General features: G+C 40.8%; 1 protein-coding gene across 2 annotated transcripts in view; it reads right to left on the reverse strand.

Annotated features, from left to right (window-relative positions):
- The window catches only part of LOC141132615 (NAD-dependent protein deacetylase sirtuin-3-like), an 86,921-nt gene that overhangs the window by 19,671 nt on the left and 45,712 nt on the right, over positions 1-21,538 (reverse strand). For both annotated transcript variants that reach the window (XM_073621212.1, XM_073621211.1), the window contains exons 5-8: positions 18,114-18,346; positions 12,758-12,858; positions 10,754-10,915; positions 7,297-7,509 (exon numbers count right to left, since the gene is read on the reverse strand). In XM_073621212.1, coding sequence (XP_073477313.1) covers positions 7,297-7,509; positions 10,754-10,915; positions 12,758-12,858; positions 18,114-18,346 — 709 coding nt within the window. The remainder of the gene's footprint in view (positions 1-7,296; positions 7,510-10,753; positions 10,916-12,757; positions 12,859-18,113; positions 18,347-21,538) is intronic.

Consider the following 21,538-nt stretch of genomic DNA (forward strand, 5'->3'; position numbering starts at 1 on the left):
TCCACACTGGCGAGGCAGTAATGGGAAGCGAACCATATCCAGATCAGAAACCAACTGGATTTTTAGGCTTGGTTCCCATGCCCCCAATGGTTTAAATATAGAGTGGGACATCAACTGTTTTATCAACAACAGCTGAATTTATGAGGTTGTTGGTGATGTTGATGTCCCACTCTGATATATCTCTTAACAACAATAATGTCCTGATTACCTAATGCACTTCTAACGATAGGCATTGATTAGCAGGAATATACCCCTTTGTGCTGAAGGGAGCCTAAAGAATCTCAAATACTTCTATTGAATATCCTTCTTATACTATTTTAGTTTCCCACCTTTTTCTGGTCCTAAACAGGGGTGGATATTTATGTATTGGAATTTTAGAATTAATGTAAAGAGCAGGCTATGTTATGGATTTCACAACAGGCATTAACAGGCTTCAGTCCCTCTTTCCTTAATATATTAAATAAAAATTTTTTTCTCTTTTCTTTTTATATATATATTTTATTTTAATTTTATTTTATGGTGTGAATTAAGGCTAACATTGACTCTGGTGCAATTTTCTAATACCTCACTAGATGGCACTAGAAGTGACGTCCTATGTTGCTGCCTCTATCACATGAGGTTTGCCGCTTTGTTAGTTTTATAATTAATTAAAATAGTTTTATAATTCTATAAATGTCTACAGACATTAAAACAACAACTATGATGTGTTAATAGTTTTATTTTTATTTTTTTATTTTTCATGCTACCCCTAAATTCACTATTTTTCACACAGCAGCATATATATATATATATATATATATATATATATATATATATAATATATATATATATATATATATGCTACTGTTAAGCTTTGGTGTAATATTTAAAAAGTCACTAGATGGCACTGGTGGAATACTCGTAGGCTGTTATCTTCATGGGGTGATGTTTAACAGCCTGACGATTCCTCTTTTTAATTGATTTATTAGTCTCCATGTTTGTGGTAATTATCCCCTTTAGTTAATTCTCCAGCATTTATCCAAATGAAGCACAGCCTTGTGTGAACCAATCATAGCGTCCTCTGTTTTGACGCTTGTGTATTTAATGCGCATGCGTCGGTGCGTACCCCTGATGACGTCAGTTGTGACGAAACGGCCGTAGGGTCACAACATTGCACGCACCGCGCATGCGCGATTTTAAAATAAACGGCGGTAGTGTCGTTTTTTATCCTGTTCGGTTTTATTTCATTTCTCTTGGTTTTTAATGCTATATACCGAAAGTTGCCAATAAAAGAAACCCAAGTTATCTGCACCAGTGGAGCATTTTTCTTTGTTTCTTTTTTGGCATTACAAACCACATCTTCTTGCACCGGATCCGTGGAAATTTCAAGTTTGCCCTATGAGAGGATAGGATCTGAGAGAGCATCTATAGCGGTTGTCGGCTTGTTCGCTATCTGGCAAGGAGCCCTAACGCATCGGTCTGTCGGTGTCCCCTGGAGTACTCCTGTGGTGGCTCCCCTATATCTGCTAAGCTTGTTTTGACCCCCCTGAATAAGGGCGGTCACAGGCTTTCTGGTAAGCCTTTTATTCATCTATTCGGTGGTGGGCAACATTGAATATTGAAGATGTATCCCTGAAATCTACATCACATTATATACACTGTGGACTTTTATGTGTTGTCATAAGTTTTATTTACAGGAGTTTTTTCTTCACTTATTTTAATTCATATGTCTACGCTCTAAAATATTTACAATATAATACATATATTTTGATATATTGACTTTGAATCACCTTTTCACCATTTAAATAATTGGTTTATCAAACTTCACTATTTACTTCACATGTCCAGCGCTGCACTCTTTATATTTTAGTTTTTGTTTTTTGTGCCCTTATATCGGGGTTATAGTGCACAGCAGCAGGAATCTTCTTTATCTTTTCATTAATTTTTATGCACCTAGCGCAATTTCTTTTTCTTTAACTTTTAAAGCAAATCATACTTATGATATCCTCCCTGGATAAGGGAATTGCTCCCCTGCAGGAATGGGGTATTCTCCCAGAACCGGATGAAAATAACCCCACTACCATCACACCGCGTCAAGTTGAAAGTCACTGCCAAAAATGCAAAATCACATTTGTAAATTGGACCAGAGGGTCTCTTTTTAGCTCCCTAGTCCCTGGAGCAGCGTAGTCAGGGGTTGTCAGGTTGAACTAACCCCCCCCAATTATCAGCTAGTAGCAGTTAGCTGCCCATAGGTGCCCTACACCTGTTCTAACTGTTGCACCATGTTATGTGCCTTAAACTTCCCATGCTTGTTTTATTGTTTTTCTGTTTTTTTTTTCCATTTTTTTCTACTTCTCAGGATGGTGACGGATGCAAGCTCCTGAACGGAACATTTCAACACAGACTGGCTACAACCACGAACTACTAAGGTGGGACTTCCCTTAGGACACCTTTTGGAGGTATGGTCAGAAATCATATTATTCACAATAAATACACTAACAAGTTTACTTGTGATGGATATAATTTACAACCCCCAACAAAGGATTCTTACAGGGTCCTAACAATCACATTTCCTGTTAAGGATGGCACTTATTATATCCATCAATGCTAAAGGGCTCAACCATCCAGCAAAAGGTAAGTCCCTTTTGGAAGGAAGCTCTTATGCATAATAGTGACATAATTTGTGCGCAAGAGACTCATTTCAACTCCTCAGCTCCACCTAAATGCACACATAAGAATTATCCTTTTATATTTACTGCCAATGCAGACTCAAATACCAAGGGGGTTCTTATAGCCGTCAGAGACACAATAGCGTTAAAGCTACATGAAGAAGTAAAGGATCCACAAGGCAGGTTTCTTATACTTACCTGTGACCTAAACTCGACCACCTATACGATAGTCACAGTATACTCCCCTACCAAAAAAACACCAGGTCCATTTCTTCAATAAGCTAATGAAAAAGATAAACACTCACCTCAAAGGCCTATTAGTGATATGTGGAGACTTTAATGTTGTCCCAGATCCAGTAATGGATTTAACGTCCCAACCAAAACGTCATGCTTCTACGCTACTCCCTTCTATGCACAATCATAATTTATATGACGCATGGCGCTGCTTGCACGCCAGTGAAAAGGATTTTACCTACTTCTCTCCACCTCACCAAGTCTATACCAGGATTGATCTCTTAATAGATCAACAAGTCCTACTTCAAACCATTTCTACCAACATCAATACGATAACGTGGTCTGACCATGCCTCCATTGTTCTATCTATAGCAGACTTGCCATCCACCAAACAGAAACCAATATGGCGATTAAACCCTTTATTACAACAGGAAGAATCAAGGACAATCCTCCGTACTCGCCTAGAGGAGTTCTTTTCTACAAATATGCACTCAGTTCAAGATCCTTTTAATTTTATGGAACGCCCATAAGGGGTTTATGAGGGGCATATTGGTACAGTTAGGAGCTAGAGCAAAGAGGCAGAGGCAAAAGCAGCTAGAAGATCTTACAAAAGAAATTTCAATTATAGAAGCCCAAAATAAAATCACAACTACAGCAACTCTATCTAAAAAATTAACACAACTTAGACAAGACCTTAGACTGTTACTAGATAATTTTGCAAAAACTTCCCGATGACTAAAAATGAACTATTATGTGCATGGTAACAGAGCTGGTAAACTTAGCCCAGAACCTTAAGGGACATAAATATAGAACTAAAATACCCCATACAATTCACCCAGACACCAAACAAAAAGAATACCACCCGCAAAAGATAGCAGACGCTTTTAGATTCTACCATGGAGCTTTGTATAACTTAAAAGATGACCCAGGCACAATACAACCTGACCCTGAAGCTATTAACAAATTCCTTACCAAGATAGACATACCTAAACTATCATGAGACCAGCTTCAATCTTTAAACCAGCCTTTTACAATACCGGAAATATATAAATGCTATAAAATCCCTCCCTTCTAATAAATCCCCAGGACCTGATGGCTTCAGCGGGGAATATTACAAGGAATTCATGACTCTTAGCCCCACACTTGCTTCATATTTTTGACTCTACCGCTGCCTCTTCCCCTTTGCCTCCTGAAATGTTAGAGGCATCGATTGTTACTCTGCCAAAACCAGGGAAGGATCCAGATACACATAATAGAAGGGGTGAACTCCTCTTCTACAGACGCTATAAATCGATGACCTCCTATTGATATGGTCTGGTTCTGAATCCTCATTACGTATGTTTTTGGAACATTTGAACAAGAATGCAAATAACATAAAACTCATGAGTCAGTGGAGTAAGGAACAAATCAACTTCCTTGATGTGACCATTTACCTGACAAACTGCAGATGAAAGTGTTTTTTAAACCAACGGACAGGAACAGTTTCCTCCCCACACATAGTGGACACCACCCTCTATGGCTTAGGAATATTCCTAAAGGCCAGATGATGAGGGTGAGGAGGAACTGTTCAACACCTGAGGATTATGCTACACAATCTGGTGTGTTGAAAGACAGATTTTTGGAAAAGGGGTATAAAAAAAAAACAACACTTGGATGCAGTTGTAGAGGAAATTAGAATTGTGCCTAGGGAGGAGTGTTTAAAAGAGGGAGCCTCAGTGGTTAAGAATACAGAGCATGAGTGGGCTTTCATATCTTCTTTTCATTCTCAGTTTAGAGAAGTGGAAAATATTTTTAAAACCCACTGGCATGTTCTTTCTATGGACAGGACTCTGGCTAAAGTTCTTCCCGTTAACCGAAGTTCATTTAAAATCGCAGAGCTCCGAATTATGGAGACGCTATAGTGAAAAAGGTCCTTGACCCGCCCAGCCATCCCCCCTCTTTTTGGGATCAGGAGGGGTTCTGTAGGAGATGTAAAGCTTGTAGGGAAGTAAGTAGACCCCTTAGAGGAGTGAAAAAAAATAGTTTCCCCATCTAATAATAAAGAGTTTAGTATTAAAACACTTTATTACATGTAACACGACACATGTAGTGTATGCTCTGACCTGTCCCTGCGGGTTATTATACATTGGAAGAACTAAACGACTCTTAAGAATTCGTGTAGCAGTGCATATCCACAATATACGCATTGGATTTAAAAGATCACAACTTATCCCTACACTTTAAGACTTATCACAATCAGGACCCCTCTGGTTTGAAATTTTGGGGTATAGACCACATCAAACCATCATGGAGGTGGTCTAATTTGGTGAGGGAATTGTCTAAAAGGGAAACGCAGTGGATTTTTTTTTAAACAGACAGCCTTTCCCCTAGAGGGTTAAATATAGACCTTGACTTGAACTGCTTCATTAGCGACTATTAGATATGTCCTTTATTATTTATTTTGTGAATACACCTCCATTTCTCTTAGAGATCTGTGATATTTCTGACTACATCATTCCATTCGTGGTGGCTGGCCATTATTTATGATAATTTACATCTTGCCTATATTGATTACTAGTAGTCCCTTTTACGTCCCTGTCACTATTTTTAGATTATTATTAGGTCATTTGCACACTTTTTTTTACATATATGTTGATCTTCATCCCTTGATTGTTCTTTGAAAAAAATTTAGAAATAGCAAGGGCATTCTAAGCAATTTATTTTGAATATTTTATTATAAGCATAGAGTGTTAAGAGAGATTGGTATTGCTATTACCAATGTATATGTATTATGCACTGCAGTGATCCCCTGACTTGATGTCAGCAGTAATCAAGTAGCAAACCTAGCTCTTTACTGTTTTGAACCCACAGTGTCTGGAGTGAACTTACTTAATATGCAAACTGAGTGCTGCAAAGAGTTAATGCCAATTCACTCATCACACTATTATATATTAAGAGACGCCACGCCGTATGGTCATGCCCCTTAGACAAAGTTGGAATGACGAAACCGGTCAGGGAGTGACCTTACGGCGGACTGAACACACGCATTCAACGCTGCGCTCCATTATCCAGCACAGATTCCGGAAGAGATCAGCACTGAGCGGCCTGTAGTGTCCCCTGCAATACTTTAAAGACATCTCCGGCCCTTTGGTGAACCACCGTTCGTGTTGTACCTGACATCAAGCCATCGGATGTACTGGTAATGATAGCAGCTGTATGGAACAGAAGTTTTTTAATGCTTTGGATGACACACATCTCTAATAAAATAACTGGAAAAAATAGAACTACTCTATGTGGAGTTTATCTTTTTCTATATCCTTGGATGTTGTGATCTTCCGAGCTGGTTGACGCAGGAAACTAGTGGGATATCGTGAATGCTTTTTATCTACATCTTTGTGGCGAGTTTGAACCCCAAAGGGGCGTGTGGAGCACGGGGTGCGGAATAAGGCGATTGGTGCACTATCCGAATATTTCCCCTCTTTATCTACATATGAAGCTTGCCACGGACTTGATCTTCACGTCTATTCACTTTTGTATCTGCTATTTTCTGTTTGCATGTATATCATATATGCAGATGTGTCAATATTTAGACTTTTGACAGAAGCACCGCTTGGATAAGATGTTCTTTTATGTTTTTTTTATTGCCTTTGGGGACATATGAATGGAGCCCTACTCTGTTAAAGTGAGAAAGATTGGGAAGAATTTCTGATATGGAAGCCTGCAGATATTGCCAACTTCACCCTTGTGGTCTTAAAAAAATAATTTTTTGGCGAGTGCGCAATGCAGGGGGGGTTATAACCGGTAAAGGTTGGTGATCAGCGTTTGCACTATTTTGTATGGAGTGATATCCATTTGGGTGTAATTATTGACATTGTAACATTACTACACCATACAAGTTTTTTTCTTCTTTTCTGATACACCTGGGAGTTTCACAAATAGGGATAGAGGAGAGAACACACCAACTTGACAAGATTAGCGTAATTCATGCAGGTTTGCTGCACTTAATTGTGTAGCCGATAATTCCGGTAAGCCTTCAAATTCTTCTGTTGGCTGAACATTTTTGTACCAATGGACGGTTTGTGTGTTTTTTTTTTTTTTTAAATACAGGAGGATTATTTTTATTTACATTAATTTTTGTTTTTGCTCAAATCACAGCGCTGCACATTTTGTATGTTCCTGCAGTTCTACTTTAAAGTGGCGCTAAAGTCCCACAATAAAAATTACTAGGAGGTTTCTCGCAGAACCCAGTCTTATTTTGGCAAACAAAAAAATAAAAGAAATCTCCCTATGCTGCTAGGTTTCCTTGCTAAATACTTGGTGGACCTGAAGGGGATTTTGTTCATCAACAGAACTTACAATTTAACATAAATGCTACCCACTGCTTCAGACAGTAAAGTATAACTGTAACTGAAACGGACACTGTGTTAATACTTGCCTATGATTTGTGGGTTCTCATCACCTCCTCCATGTCCGCCTGCCATTTAAGTGCATTGACAAATTTCCTGGTGATGTCACAAAGATCTCCCAATTCTGCCACATCTCTGCTATTCCTTGTTTGGATTTTAAAAGGACCTACTAGATCCCTGTTGATCAGAAGGCGGGGGACACCGGGTCGCACCATTTTGACAATGTTGGCAAAAGGTTCAACCTGAGGGTATAAAAACAGGAAGAGTCATATGCTGGTGATATAGATTGCAATCAAATATAGATTTACCAAAGCCATCTAGGAGAACCTACATAAAACTATCCATTCTGTTTACTTACATCCCCCATCAACCAAGCCCCTGCAGAACAAACAGCCATTGCTGACCGACCTATGCTTCTGAAAGTGTTTTTTGCCTGGCTGTTGTGGGACTGATTTCCAAATCACTGACCCAGAAAATATATGCAAATCATAGTACTGACTTCATTTTGACCTTACTTAACATGTTTCAGTGTTGGTAAAAGGCATCAGTTACACTCCAAATTAAAAGCTACAGTCAGTCCAGTGCAAGATACACCACCTGAACTCCACCTGCGTCTCCAAACGCATTTCACTGGTATTGAGCACATTTGTTGAGTAGGTGCTAACAGGTGGAGAGGTTCTCTTATCCACAGATCAGGCCATAAAGCCACAGGTCAGACTATACATAGATCAGGCTATACACAAGGCTATACACAAACCCACAATTATAGGGAGTGTTGACAAAAAATGCAGGTTTTCAAAAATGCACCTGGCACCATGGAAGATAATGTAATTTCCATTGTTGTGCACAGCAGCACACGTACAGCAAAATTGCATTTGTGTGTTATATATTAAAATCTTTCCTACCCTATAAACTTTTGCCAGCTTTATCTAATCTGATAATCTATTCCAATTTCTGGATTACCCCTCTTTTCTCACATAAATATAAAATCTTTGGGTCTTATGGGAAAGAATTTTAAAATCCACATAAAATCATTAGATGCGAGTATAATACTTCACATAGTTATAACTGTATGCAGTCCCTTAATAGAGCTATGTAACACTTTAATGTGAGGATGATTACCCAAACCAGAGTCCTTAAATTAAGTGTTCTCACATCTTAATATTTGTTCCCCAATACAAAAAAGGAAGGTTAAGCACCTGAGGAGGATTGCCACCATATGATCTATAAGCGTGGGATGGGATACATCCCACTCAAAGTTCAACCTTTCTGGTATGCATGTTCAATGGAAATATCCTCGCATTTTACACAAGAAAAAAAAAAAACACACCTCTGATAGGCCTGTAAATTCTTTCATTGGCATGGATTTTTAGAGATTTCCTCGATTTATGATCAGTAAAATGTTTGGCCAAATTTGTTCTCACATCAGTTAAATGATCCCTTAGTCTATTGGATAAACCTTCTCATCGTTCGACACACATACAATATATTACAAATTCAGTATGTTACATACACCACAAATCTGGTGTTGCAATTCACCTGTTATTTAATGGTATGTGCACCATCTGTGAACATAAATTTGATCTCCTGGGGGTGTCCAACAAGCTTACAAACACAGTTACACAGTAGGCAAGGTTGAATAAAGACAATAGTTCATCCAGTTCAACTTGTGTAGGCGAGTCAGGGTCTATAATCATTTCCCATATCCCTATATGTTGTGCTCTTTAAGATGCACAGCCAAGAGTCTTTTAAAAATATCCATATTCCCTGCTGCCATCACCAATTCTGGAAGAGAGTTCCACATCCCTATGGCCCAGACAGTGAAAAACCCCCTGCACAGCTTAAATTTAACCGCTTCTCCTCCAATCTCATTGTGTGGCCCCTTGTCCTATTACACTCCCTGAGACTGAATCGTTTTTTCCTACACTGGAATCACTATTGAGGTAAGAGTAAATCACCATCATGTCCCCTCTCAAGCGTCGATTCTCCAGCGAGAATTTGGTGCTTGTAGTTGTCCCCTCGTAATTGAGGTCCTTTAGTCCTCCTATTAATTTAGTTGCCCTTCTTCGGACTCTCTCCAGCTGGTAACCAGAACTGGACGAATACTCCAGATGTGGCCTAACCAGAGTTTTATAAAGTGACATGATTATTGGATTTATCCCTGGAGTATATCCCCTTTTTTATGCATGCTAAAATTCAGCCAGCTTTGGTGACTGCAGCTTGGCATTGCATGCTATTGCTCAGTCTGCCTTCTACTAAGACACCCAGATGTTTCTCCATCCTCGATTCCCCCAGGAGTTCTCCCCCTAGTGAGTAGTTTGCATTTATGCTTTTAACCCCTAAGTGCATGACCTTACATGTCTCCACACTAAACCTCATTTGCCATGTAGTTTCCCACCCCATTTCGTTCAGGTCTTTCTGTAAAATTTCTATATCCTGATGTGAAGTTATTGCCCTGCTTATTTTTGTGTTGTCCGCAAAAACTAGGATTGAGCTATTTATCCCTTCCTCTAAATCAATTGGTCCCAAGATAGAGCCTTGGGGTACCCTACTTACCACTCCAGACCAGTCTGAGTGCACGTTATTTATCACCGCCCTGTAACCAGTTTGCTATCCAAGAACAGACCATATGGTCCATGCCTGCAGACCTCAGCTTGTAGATTAAGCGTTTGTGTGGAACTGTATCGAATGCTTTTGCAAAATCCAGATACACCATATCCATAAGCCTCCCACTATCTAGATGGCAGCTCACTTCCTCACTTCCCAAGGTACCAAGATTCTTGTTGCGAATACCACACCTAAACATACCTTTTATTGATCACCAGTTGGTCCATTCCCTTGTAGTTTGCAAAATGAACTAGGGGATAGCGTATCGCCAAGTGTAGGCACTTTTCTCACAACAAACTTACTGTATGTTGGCACTGGATCCATAATTCAAAATGCCCTAAAAAAGGACCGATGGCCAGGTAACTAGAATTTCCAGAAATAAGCCAGCACTGGCAAGCTTCAAATTTCTCTCATTACATGGCTCCTTTAACACCCATCTCTAGCCCTGCCCTCTTCCAAAGAACTTGTCAGAGCTGCTGAATATATACAGCAAGGTTGAAGATCTGCATATGTCAGTCAGTTCTGTATTCTTCCTTTACACTGCAAGGCTGATGTGTAGATGTCAGGAATTAAAAAAGGGATCACCATGCCATAGGTATTGGGGTCCAGATAAAGTCTTGTCTTGACAAATAAAGTATTAGTATCTGGCAGTCAATGCATTTCAGTGGTTAAAAGCTGTCTTTCCCCAGTATGTTGTAGGAGATCCACCAGGCATTTAAAAAGCTGGCACCTATTAGCAATCATGATATTCTTTCAGAACCGTCACCATGTCCAGCACTCTACCCACCTATCGCCGGAATTTAACAAAGGCCTCACAGGTATTACTGCACTACTAGAACATTTTTTGATTAACATAAATTAGAACAAAAAGTAAGATACCTCTAAAGAAGTTCCCATTACAATCAGCAGATCTGCCTCTGGAAAGTCCTTTGAAAATTTGTCAAATGTTTTTGGAAGGTCTTCACCAAAGAATACGATGTCAGGTTTGACAACTCCATAACATACATTGCAACGAGGAGACTTGTCATTCATTATGCAGTCCTTTGGAAAGGAGAAAAAAACAAATACAAGAACGCAGCTTAGCAACAGATAGCAAGTTAAAAAAAGGACCTCCGGTTTAAACAAATGTAATAAAAAAAATAAAGTCAGCAGCTACAAATAATTTAGCTGCTGACATTTAGTAAAAACACACACCATTCCAGGGATCCAGCGCGGTCCTCACCCAGGCCAATTCTCCATCAGCCTTCTGGTCCTTGGCACAAACATCTTGGATGTGGAAGCCACAGCTGGCTCTCCACTGCACATGGCTGAGTCACACTGTGCTTTGTGAATGGATCCAGAGCCTCCTATAATACATTACGGGAGTATGAGGTCTGGGTGTGGGGGGTGTGTGTGGGGGGGGGGGGGGGGTGGCGGCAGAATGGTGACAAACTTCCGCCCAGATTACCTAGGCCAAGGATGTCAAAACTCCATTTCATTGCGGCCCGCATTATGGATGCCCTCATTTGCCAATTGTATCTATAAAACTATATAATTCTATCAAGGGCTTTTTTCCTTCAGAGAATAGGTGAAGGAATGCAACCACGCCGCCTTTCCCCACCAAACGGTAAGTGTGGCCAATTTGCACCAGTGGCAGGATCTTAAAGGGGCAATAAATACGAGGAGTGCATTATTTGTGGCGTTTAGGGGCCGCCCTATGCATGGAGTGGAGAGTTCAGGGGTGTGCAATGTACATAATGCAAAGTTCAAGGGTGTGCTACATACTGTGTACAGAGCACAATTTCAGGGGTGCCCTATGCACAGAGTGCAGGGTTTAGGAGTGTGCAGGGCTCAGCTTTCACAGGCCATCCATATTTCACTTCCACCCCTCAGCTCTGACCTCTGCACCACTGTCCCCATCCCCCACAGCCCTAAAAAAAAAAAAAATAAAAAAATAAAAACCCCTCATCTACCTGACCCTGGTACCTCCCGGCAGTGTAGGTGGCTCCTCCTCTCTCTCACTTGCAGGGAGATCATTGGTCTGTGTACCCAGGCACAGATGTTGATCACAGTGCAGCTTACCACATGATGCCCCATCCCACACTGCATCTCCCGTGTCCCCATCATGAGTGCAAGGCAGGGATCTGTGATAGTCACCAAGAGGAAAGCTGTCCTTACAAACACAGAAGGCATGTGTGTTTACAAGTGACAGTTCTACTACATTCTGGCTGAAAACAAAAAGCCCTGGGTGCAAGGACCACATGAAATGGTCTGGCTGGCCAGATTTATCCCGTGGGCCTTGTGCTTGACATGTGGCCTAGGCAATCTGATCAGAAGCAGGAGCGGGTACCTGGCAGAAATAAATACCTGCTCCCCAATTTAAAAAACACAAAAACAAAAAATGTTGGGGGTGGGGGATTAAATAACGAGGAACTTCCCTTTTCGGTTAAAGTTCTTTTATAAAATACACTTCCCACAAGCCTAGAGAATGCATAGGCACATTTTATTTGGTGAAAAATGGATGTCGTGATTAGTTCTTGGGGAGGTGGGCAAGAACTGCTGGAACCCTTTGGAGGCAACTGGTCACCTCCTCAGTGTGTTTTAACCCTTTAATGCCAGCCCTTATCCACTCTAATTGGTCACGTTTGGTGCTGCTAATCTCACAACAGTGACACCTGTGGGCAAAACCAGGTACTGAATACTAGAGACTAATACTAGAGAAAAATCATAAAAATTAGGCTATAAAAGGTACAGTGATTAAACAAAGTCAAACAAAAACCACTACTGTACGTACAAGTATGACAACGGTATCAGGGTTTCCCCAGATTTACTATTGAAAAAATATACCGTAGGATTTTTTTTTTCCCCCCATGTAATATTGCAAGGCAGAGATGCTAGCCCTACCTGAGCCTCTTTTGCAGGAAATGGGGTGTAACACAGATGACATGAGGCAGATGAGAATGTTCCATGAGCTTCAACTAGTTTTCTTGAAGGAATGCCAGCCACTAGAAAAGAATAAGCAAATTGTAACTATGATTCCCCCCCCCCTCTTTACATGATGCATGTATGCAACTGTGTTTATCTCTATGAAAGCCTATAGATGGCTCAGAAAAGAAAAGCTGTAAAAAGGGACACTAAGAAAAGCCTTCTCAGTGTGGTATATTACACAGCCCGGAATACATTTTCTGGGTGGTTTGTACTATAATGTGTTTTCTCCCAGTCAGCCAACAAAGAGGAAAATTATATGAAAAAGGATTACACCTTTACTGAAAAAGTCTAGCATTTAGGCTATAACCATACTTTCTTCCTGTGGTTATAACTGGGAACTGTGGTGACACCAACCCTGGGTTATCCTCCAGGGACAAGCAGTCAGGGAAGGCAGAGCCATGAACATATATATATATATATATATATATATATATATATATATATATATATATATATACACATATATATATACACACACATACATACATATATATATATATAGTATGTATGTAGGTGGCTGGGGACCTGAAGTCCTACCCAACCACTGGTCAAAATTTGGGGCACCTACAACCTATGTTTCTGGAGATATGGGGCTCCTTGAGCAGCCTGTCAGAAGTGACAGAGCTACCAGTATAAATACAAGCTGGCAAACTCTGTTTGCAGCAGACTGATAGGATGAGCTCACAGTGCCTCTCACTTCTTGTCAGGAGAACCAAGCTCAATGGATAGCTTGGAGTCTTGGACCAATGGTAAAGTACCATTGGCCCAAGGTGTCCAATAAAAATGCTGCAGTGGAGGCACGCCTCCCACTGCAGTGAGATAGAAGGGGGCATGTGTCTAAAAGACACATGCTCCCTTCCAGCCCAGCCCTCTTAACTAGAAGGAAAAAGCATGGGTTTATGGGTATAAGATTTACCCACAATCCCATGTTTTTCTCACACAGTTAACCGCTTCCCGACCGCTGCAGGGCAATATACGTTGGCAGCATGGCACTGGTGGGCAAAAGGGCGTACAGGTATGTCCCCTTTAAGAAGCAGTGCTGTGTGCACCACATTCCCCGTCACCGCGGGTCCCGCGGACTCGATGTCCGTGATCGTGTCACGGAGAGGTAGAACAGGGAGCTGCCTTTGTAAACAAGGCATTTCTCCGTTCTGCCTTGTGACATGACAGAGATCACTGCACCCTGTCATCGGGAGCAGTGATCGCTGTCATGTGTGTTGAAGCCCACCCCCCCACAGTTAGAATCACTCCCTAGGACACACTTAACCCCTTTCATCGCCCCCTAGTGGTTAACCCCTTCACTGCCATTTACACAGTAATCAGTGTATTTTTATAGCACTGATCGCTGTATAAATGACAATGGTCCCAAAATAGTGTCAAATGTGTCCGCCATAATACAACAATTAAATCACATCTAAATAAAATTAATGTTATACACACACTGTAATGTGACCACCAGTGACAAATGTGAAAAATTAAATAATGAAAAACATGGGTAAATATATGAAGTAAGTCCACTCCAAAGGGTTATAGGAAAAAGGTTCACTAGCAGAACAATCCTCCAAGTGCTGGTTAAACAAACGTCCAGACGATGCAAATCGTGCAACTGCAACATCCAGAAGAATGTGATGACAGAAGGGTGCCTCCACCAATAAAATTACTGCCGCTTACCAGCTCCTAAAAGCTCTTTTTAAAAGGAGATCATGCATGCCTGTGGCTTTCTACCCCAGCCTCGGGTCTTTCAATCGGGCTCCTTAGGTTCTCCCCACAGGGTATCTTCTATGAAGCAGATAGGCACTCATCCCCCATAAAAGGATATATAAAAAAGGCTTCCATAGCGTAATACGTTTAACAGAGTTTATTGTATAAAAAGTAATGCACTTACAGTTAAAATGTAGATCAAAAGCGTTGTTAAAAACATAAGCCGGCCAGCTCAAGTATGCTGCCCGTTGCTTCCGGGACCAGCGTGGTATGTGGTGACATCAGCATGCCGCTCCTCCCTACGCTGTTTCGTCACAACTGACGTCTCCCAGGGGCAGCATGCCCTGCTTCATAGAAGATACCCTGTGGGAAGAACCTAAGGAGCCATCCAGATTTAAAGACCCAAGGCTGGGGTAGAAAGCCACAGGCATGCATGATCTCCTTTAAAAAGAGATCTTAGGAGCTGGTAAGCGGCAGTAATTTTATTGGTGGAGGCACCCTTCTGTCATCACATTCTTCTGGATGTTGCAGTTGCACGATTTGCATCGTCTGGACGTTTGTTTAACCAGCACTTGGAGGATTGTTCTGCTAGTGAACCTTTTTCCTATAACCCTTTGGAGTGGACTTACTTCATATATTTACCCATGTTTTTATTTAATTTTTCACATTACAGTGTGTGTATAACATTAATTTTATTTAGATGTGATTGAATTGTTGTATTTACATCTACTCTTCAATTTATATAGCGCAGCTATTTTTATTTTTTGCTTGAATTATTTAGTGTGTGTGTCTCACATTTTAGTTGCAGCTTTATGTATTTGATACTTTAAACAGTGTATACTCCCGTATACAGGTTTTATGGGGATAGCGCAGTAATTTTACCTGTTTTAGTGTCCGCCATAATGTCGCAGTCACGATAAAAAACTAAAGAAAAAAAAAAGCTACAAATTTATCCCCTATTTTGTACACGTTATAGATTTTGCGCAAACCAACGCTTATTGCATATTTTTTTTAACCAAAAATATGTAGAAAAAGAAAAAAAAAAAAATAAATAAATATATATATATATATATATATATATATATATATATATATATATATATATATATATATATATATTTTTTTTTTTTTTTTTTGGGGGGGGGGGGGGATATTTATTATAGCAAAAAGATATTGCTTTTTCAAAACTGATTTTTTTTTTTTTGCTATAAACAAAACACACACACACCACACAGGTGATCAAAATACCACCAAAAGAAAGCTCTATTTGTGAGGGAAGAAAAAAAAAAAAAAAAAAAGTCAATTTTGTTTGGGTAAAATGTCGCACGACCGCGCAATTGTCAGTTAAAATGACGTAGTACCGAATTGCAAAAAGTGCTCTGGTCAGGAAGGGGCAAATGCTTCCGGGGCTGAAGTGGTTAAGAGGGAAAATGAGAATCTGCTGATGAAAAGGTACTGTTTTAATCAAGCTAAATCATATATTTTTATGCTGTATGTTATAACATCATTTAATTATCTATTTATTGTGAAATTACTGGTTGGAAGTTATAACTTCAAACTTCAGTAATTTGTCCGTTAAGCCACCTGCTTGAGTACAGTATACTTTTTATGTTACATGGTATTTGCGCAGCAATTTTTCAAACGCCTTTTTTTTGGAAAGAAACTGTCCTGCGAATGAAGAAGATGAACACAAAGAGGGCCTGATTTTTTTGTATAATGTGAAAGATGATGTTACGCTCAGTAAATAAATAGATACCCAACATGTCACGCTTTAAAATTACGCACACTTGTGGAATGGCGCTAAACTTCAGTACTTAAAAATCTCCATAGGTGACAATATAAAATTTTTTACAGGTTATATGTTTAGAGACACAGGAGGTCTAGTGCTAGAATTATTGCTCTCGCCCTAACAATTGCGGCATATGTAACCTGTGTGCGCGCATCTGGCTCTGATACTAGCCAGTGCCTCACCAGCCACTGACCTCACCGCATGTCCCTGGTTATCACCTTCATAATGGCCCATCCAGGTAATTTCCCCTTACCTTACATGGCCAGAGTTCTCACCACAAGCCTGAGTTCAGCTCATAAAAACAGACATCAGGTATTTAGATATCATTATAAAATACTAAAGCCGAACTTTGAGCACAAAAGCCACAGAAGATATGAATCCACTTTTTTTGCACCAAATTCCATTTACAAAGATAATATCTGGGTTTGTAAAGTAGTAGAGAGCAGAGTTGTGGGAGGGGCTCACCAGATCCACTCGCTACAGGCTGCTTACAGAAAACTACAGGAGGGGGCGGATACAAGACCAGTCACGCTGTACAAGGGGAAAGAGCAGCAGCAACTGATCTTTATTACAGGAAGCTCCTGTACAGAAGCAAAGTTTACTGCACAGATCTGTGCAGTACACAAATACAAAAATGACCGTTGTATTTAGAACATATTTGCATATCCTGGAGTTAAGCTTTAAATGCGTTTTGAAGGAATGCACACAGAAAAAGACAGGAGGACCAAAAATTTCAAAGTGAACGTGTAAACAGACTGTGCAGAAAAAGTTTTTTGGATCCACAGCAGTTTCTGGACAAGCAGTCTAGAAAGCTCCCTGCCTTCCAAACGCATCCTGGAAGACTGAGGCTATCAGGCTTCTCCTCCATATCCCAGGTAACAATTATTTATAAAAAAAATAAATAAAAAAAATATCGGCATCTTCCAAATCCCTTTGGTCCAGTTTGATGTTTTTCCTGAGGTTTAAACTCTTGTAATGCACACATAATCCAGTAGGAAGGCATTAAATGCCATCAGTATTTATAGGTATTTTTTGGAGGAACCACAAGGGGGTTTTCTGCACAATCATTTGCATTTTTGACTATGTTGCGGGGCCACCCCTGAAACGGCATCTACCTTTAATCTTCAGGAGGTAATAGGCCTCACTGGTGCCAAAGTGATCTACTGTTCTTTTTAGATGCAAATGCATATACAGCATAACTAAGTAATACTAGAACAAAAAAAAAAGCCAAGACACTGCAGTTAAAACACTCCGGAATGGTAAAATAAAACAAATACATTTCACTTGAGTTCAAGTGCCTGAGCCCTGACCAAGTCACAAAGTTCAATTTATTTTACCAACTAAAGGGTGTTTCAGCTGCACTAGGAGGTGTCCGTTTTGTTCTGCGAGTACCTTTACACTTGGGCACAGTCTATCTTTGGACTTGGGGTTAACTTTAGCTTGTGTATTGCCCATGTTTTACTTTTGCCCTCCCAGCAACACCAACTCACCTGTAAAACTCCCTGCCCAATCCATTTTGTGCCAGGAAGTAGCAATAAACATACCTGGTACATTACCTCCTCCTCATGTGAAACTGCTGGCATTTGTGATTGGGGAGCCCTCAGCCCTGCATAAGCTCAGACTCAGAGCTTTTACCGTGCTGCCTTTCATTGCTTCCAGTGCCAGAATAAAAGTAACAAAGCAGTAAGTATGAGCTGCAGGAAGGGCAGCAAGTGAAACTGTTGTGTTACTATGCAAAAAACAAAAGCAAGGCCATAGTTTCCCCTCCCAGCAGAAGCTTACTTTTTTCTAGGCCGTCAATGTTCTGCGTATAGCACCTCAGCAGCAAACCCTTCTCATGTAGCAGCCGCACAAAGTAGTGGATATAATTTGGCTTGTATTTCCCAGGATACAGCTCTTTCGCTAAGGCAAAGAAAGGTTTTGGGTTGTATGTGAAATAATCAATGTCAAAAATAGCTTCTGGGTACGGCACTCTGTACTTCTTCAGATTGTCATACAGACCCGAGCCTGGTGTCCTGCAACACAGAGAAATGCGGGGGTTATTACAGGGACAATTATCAATCCCCCCCCTCCTTAGCTCCCAGTAATGGTTTCTGGTGGTAGAAGCTCCACTACGTTTACAGCTCCAAGAGAAAAAACTTTTTAGCAAGTTTTTTGGCTAAAATATAGGGCTGTACTAGCCAGGAAACCCAGTTTTAGAAGAAAAAAAAATATGGAAGAGGTCTTCTCCAAGTTTATTCTAAAAATGCAAGTTTTCCTTAATTCTTACTGAGCAGCTGTTTTTACTACTGACTCCCTCCTCTTCTGGGACAGTCTAATTACCACCACTACCCACCCTCATCTCTCAACATCCCCTTTTAACTGCCAGTGGAGAAGCACAAAAAAGGGGATAATTGGAGTATGTCACTTAACTGACAGCTCCGAGTCTGCCGGGGCTGTAGACAACACATCCAAGATGGCAGCACCCAGGAGCAGTTTCAGGACTGTTGGATATCCAAACAAGATAGAATTTTACAGGTAAAATAACATGCATAAAAATACATTAAATGCACATATTATCTTATGGACTTTTGTAAATTATGGGCGGGCCGCCACTAGTCGATGCACCCGGCTCCTAACCTCCATGCAGGGCACCAAACGCATGGATTATAATGTTTTTTTTTTTTGTTTTTTTTTTTTTTTCTTTTTTTAAGCATGCGATTAGAGCCCGAGGCTAATTGGCTTCAAGAAGGGTGGGCACAGAGCACTGAACCGAGCCCATCCACTTGTGTGACATTAGCAATTAATATTCGCCAAGGTCTTCCTGCTTCTCCTAGCCAATTAGAAGAGGGTCCCAAGACCTGATTACCCCAAGATCCCCTGCCCAGTGTTTTCCGCCCCCCAAAATATTGAGCATCAGCCCCCACTGCTGTCGACATGGATTGTAACTTGTATATTTGCAAGTTTATTTATGTACACAGCAGAGGAAGACAACTCTAGTCACTGCATTTAACGATGGCTCCATAGGATGTTGCAAGACAAAGGAACCACCATAAAGCTGTTCCTGCGGAACTATTGTGTTCTCCCGGCAGGGAAAGGGGGAGGGGGAGGGTACAGGGAGCCCACACAGTGATGATTGCTAGCGGATATAGCCCCTGGCAGTCCCATGAAGAACCTGACATGCTGATTGTACCCAAGTTGATCGATCATTCAGCATACCCATACATGGTTTTAATATCAGCCAGTTATGGCCAGTTTTAGGTGCCCATACATTATTTAATTTTCTTTCCTTCCACCTTGGGAACACAGTCATTGTTGATATGGGGAGGGGGGGGGATGCTTCCTGTACTGCAAGCGAGAAGGGGTGGGCAAGAGGAGCCTCCCTGGCTGGCGGAACACAATTCATGCTAGTGGCATTAATAGCCACTGGCAGCAAGATGTAAAAAAAAAAAAAATCTGACAGACTAGTTGTACTCAAGTTGATTGACTTAGGTACAATCAGCCTGCCTGCCCGTACATGAATTGAATCTTGGCCGGTCCCTCCTGAACCAGCCCAACTTTGATACATACATGCATGACCGAATGTATCAAAGCTTTAAACAGGAAACCTGGAGCAGTGCTCATTGCACCAGCTTAAACACTAGCTGACCAGCTCACGCAGATATACTGTGGCAGGTCGGCTCTCCTGCGGGAATCGCTGTACCTGTACGGTGGCTCGCGCAGTTGCAAGCCCGCAGGTCGGGCGGACTCGATGTCCTACGGCACCCGCGATCACCTAATACAGAGGCAGAACGGGGGATCTGCCTTTGTAAACAAGGCAAATCCCCATTCTGACAGATGACAGGTCAGATATTCTGTTCCCAGTGATCGGGATCAGTGATCTCTCATGCCAGGGAAGCCCATCCCCCTACAATTAAAACACGCTGAGGGAACACATTTAACCCCTTGATCGCCCCCTAGTGTCAACCCCTTCCCTGCCAGTGTCATTTTTATAGCACTGATTAATGTAATGTCACTGGTCCCCAAAGAGTGTCATTTGGGATCAGAATTGTCTGCCGCAATGTCGCAGTCCAGCAAAAATAAATCGCAGATCATCGTCATTACCAGTAAAAACAAAACAAAAGAAAAGAAAAGAAAAGAAAACTAAATCAATCCTAGTTTGTAGATGCAATAACTGCGCAAACCAATCAATATACGCCTATTGCGATTTTTTTTTTACCAAAAATATGAAGAATATATATCGGCCTCAACTGATGAATAAAATGCATTTATTTTTTTTTTTCTTTTTGCTAGAATACATAAAAAAAAAAATATATAGTTTCGAAATTGTCGCTCTTTGTTTATAGCGCAAAAAATAAAAACCAGAGGTGATCAAATACCACCAAAAGAAAGCTCCATTTGTAGGGGAAAAAAAAAAAAAAAAGACATCGATTTTGTTTGGGTACAATGTCACACGACTGCGCAATTTTCAGTTAAAGTGACGCAGTGCCGTAACGCAAAAAATGGCCTGGCAAATCCTTTCGGGGCTGAAGTGGTTAAACTGAAAAATATGCACAGATTAAAAAGATAAAAAAGCTGCATACTAGTGCTACATAGTAAGTGATGAGGATGCTGAAAAAGTGCTTAAAACTGAGCATTTATCATCATAACTAGTGCATCCCTGCAGTGGTTGCCGCTCCATTAGGGGTGCCGCCCCCCTAATCCATGCAGGGCACCAGACGCATGGATTTCAATGTGGGGGTCGTTTGCCGCCGTTCCCCCAGCCACCACTGCAGCCCTGGAGTTTATGCACAGAAAATGTTTTTACATCTGCGGTTTTTGGCTTCTGGCATTTTTTTTCTACAGTCAGTAAACTCTCCAGCTTGTTAACCTATGTGTCCATGGACACATAGGCTTTTAGTGTCTTTTGGCTGGGGTGTTTTCTGGCTGGAAAAAACACCCAGAACTAGTGGGTTTTGAGAGGAGTTTGAGCTGTAAAAACGTGGCTAAGCAGCGTTTGATCTTTTTGATCCCATAACTTTAGCAGAGAGGCGTTTTCTTGCTAAAAACACAACCCCCTCCCCCCCATGCAAAAACACTAATGCAAAAAAGCTGAAAAAAAAAAAAAAAAATGCAGAACACTTGCTTTAACACAGCAATGTTTAAAAAGGACAAGGGGCCCAGTTGACACAGCAAAGTGATAAACATGATGAGGGGGAAACAAAAGTAATGAGAAAACCGAGTATGCA

The sequence above is a fragment of the Aquarana catesbeiana genome, linkage group LG03, assembly GCF_042186555.1.
Source record: "Aquarana catesbeiana isolate 2022-GZ linkage group LG03, ASM4218655v1, whole genome shotgun sequence".
Lineage (NCBI taxonomy): Eukaryota > Metazoa > Chordata > Amphibia > Anura > Ranidae > Aquarana > Aquarana catesbeiana.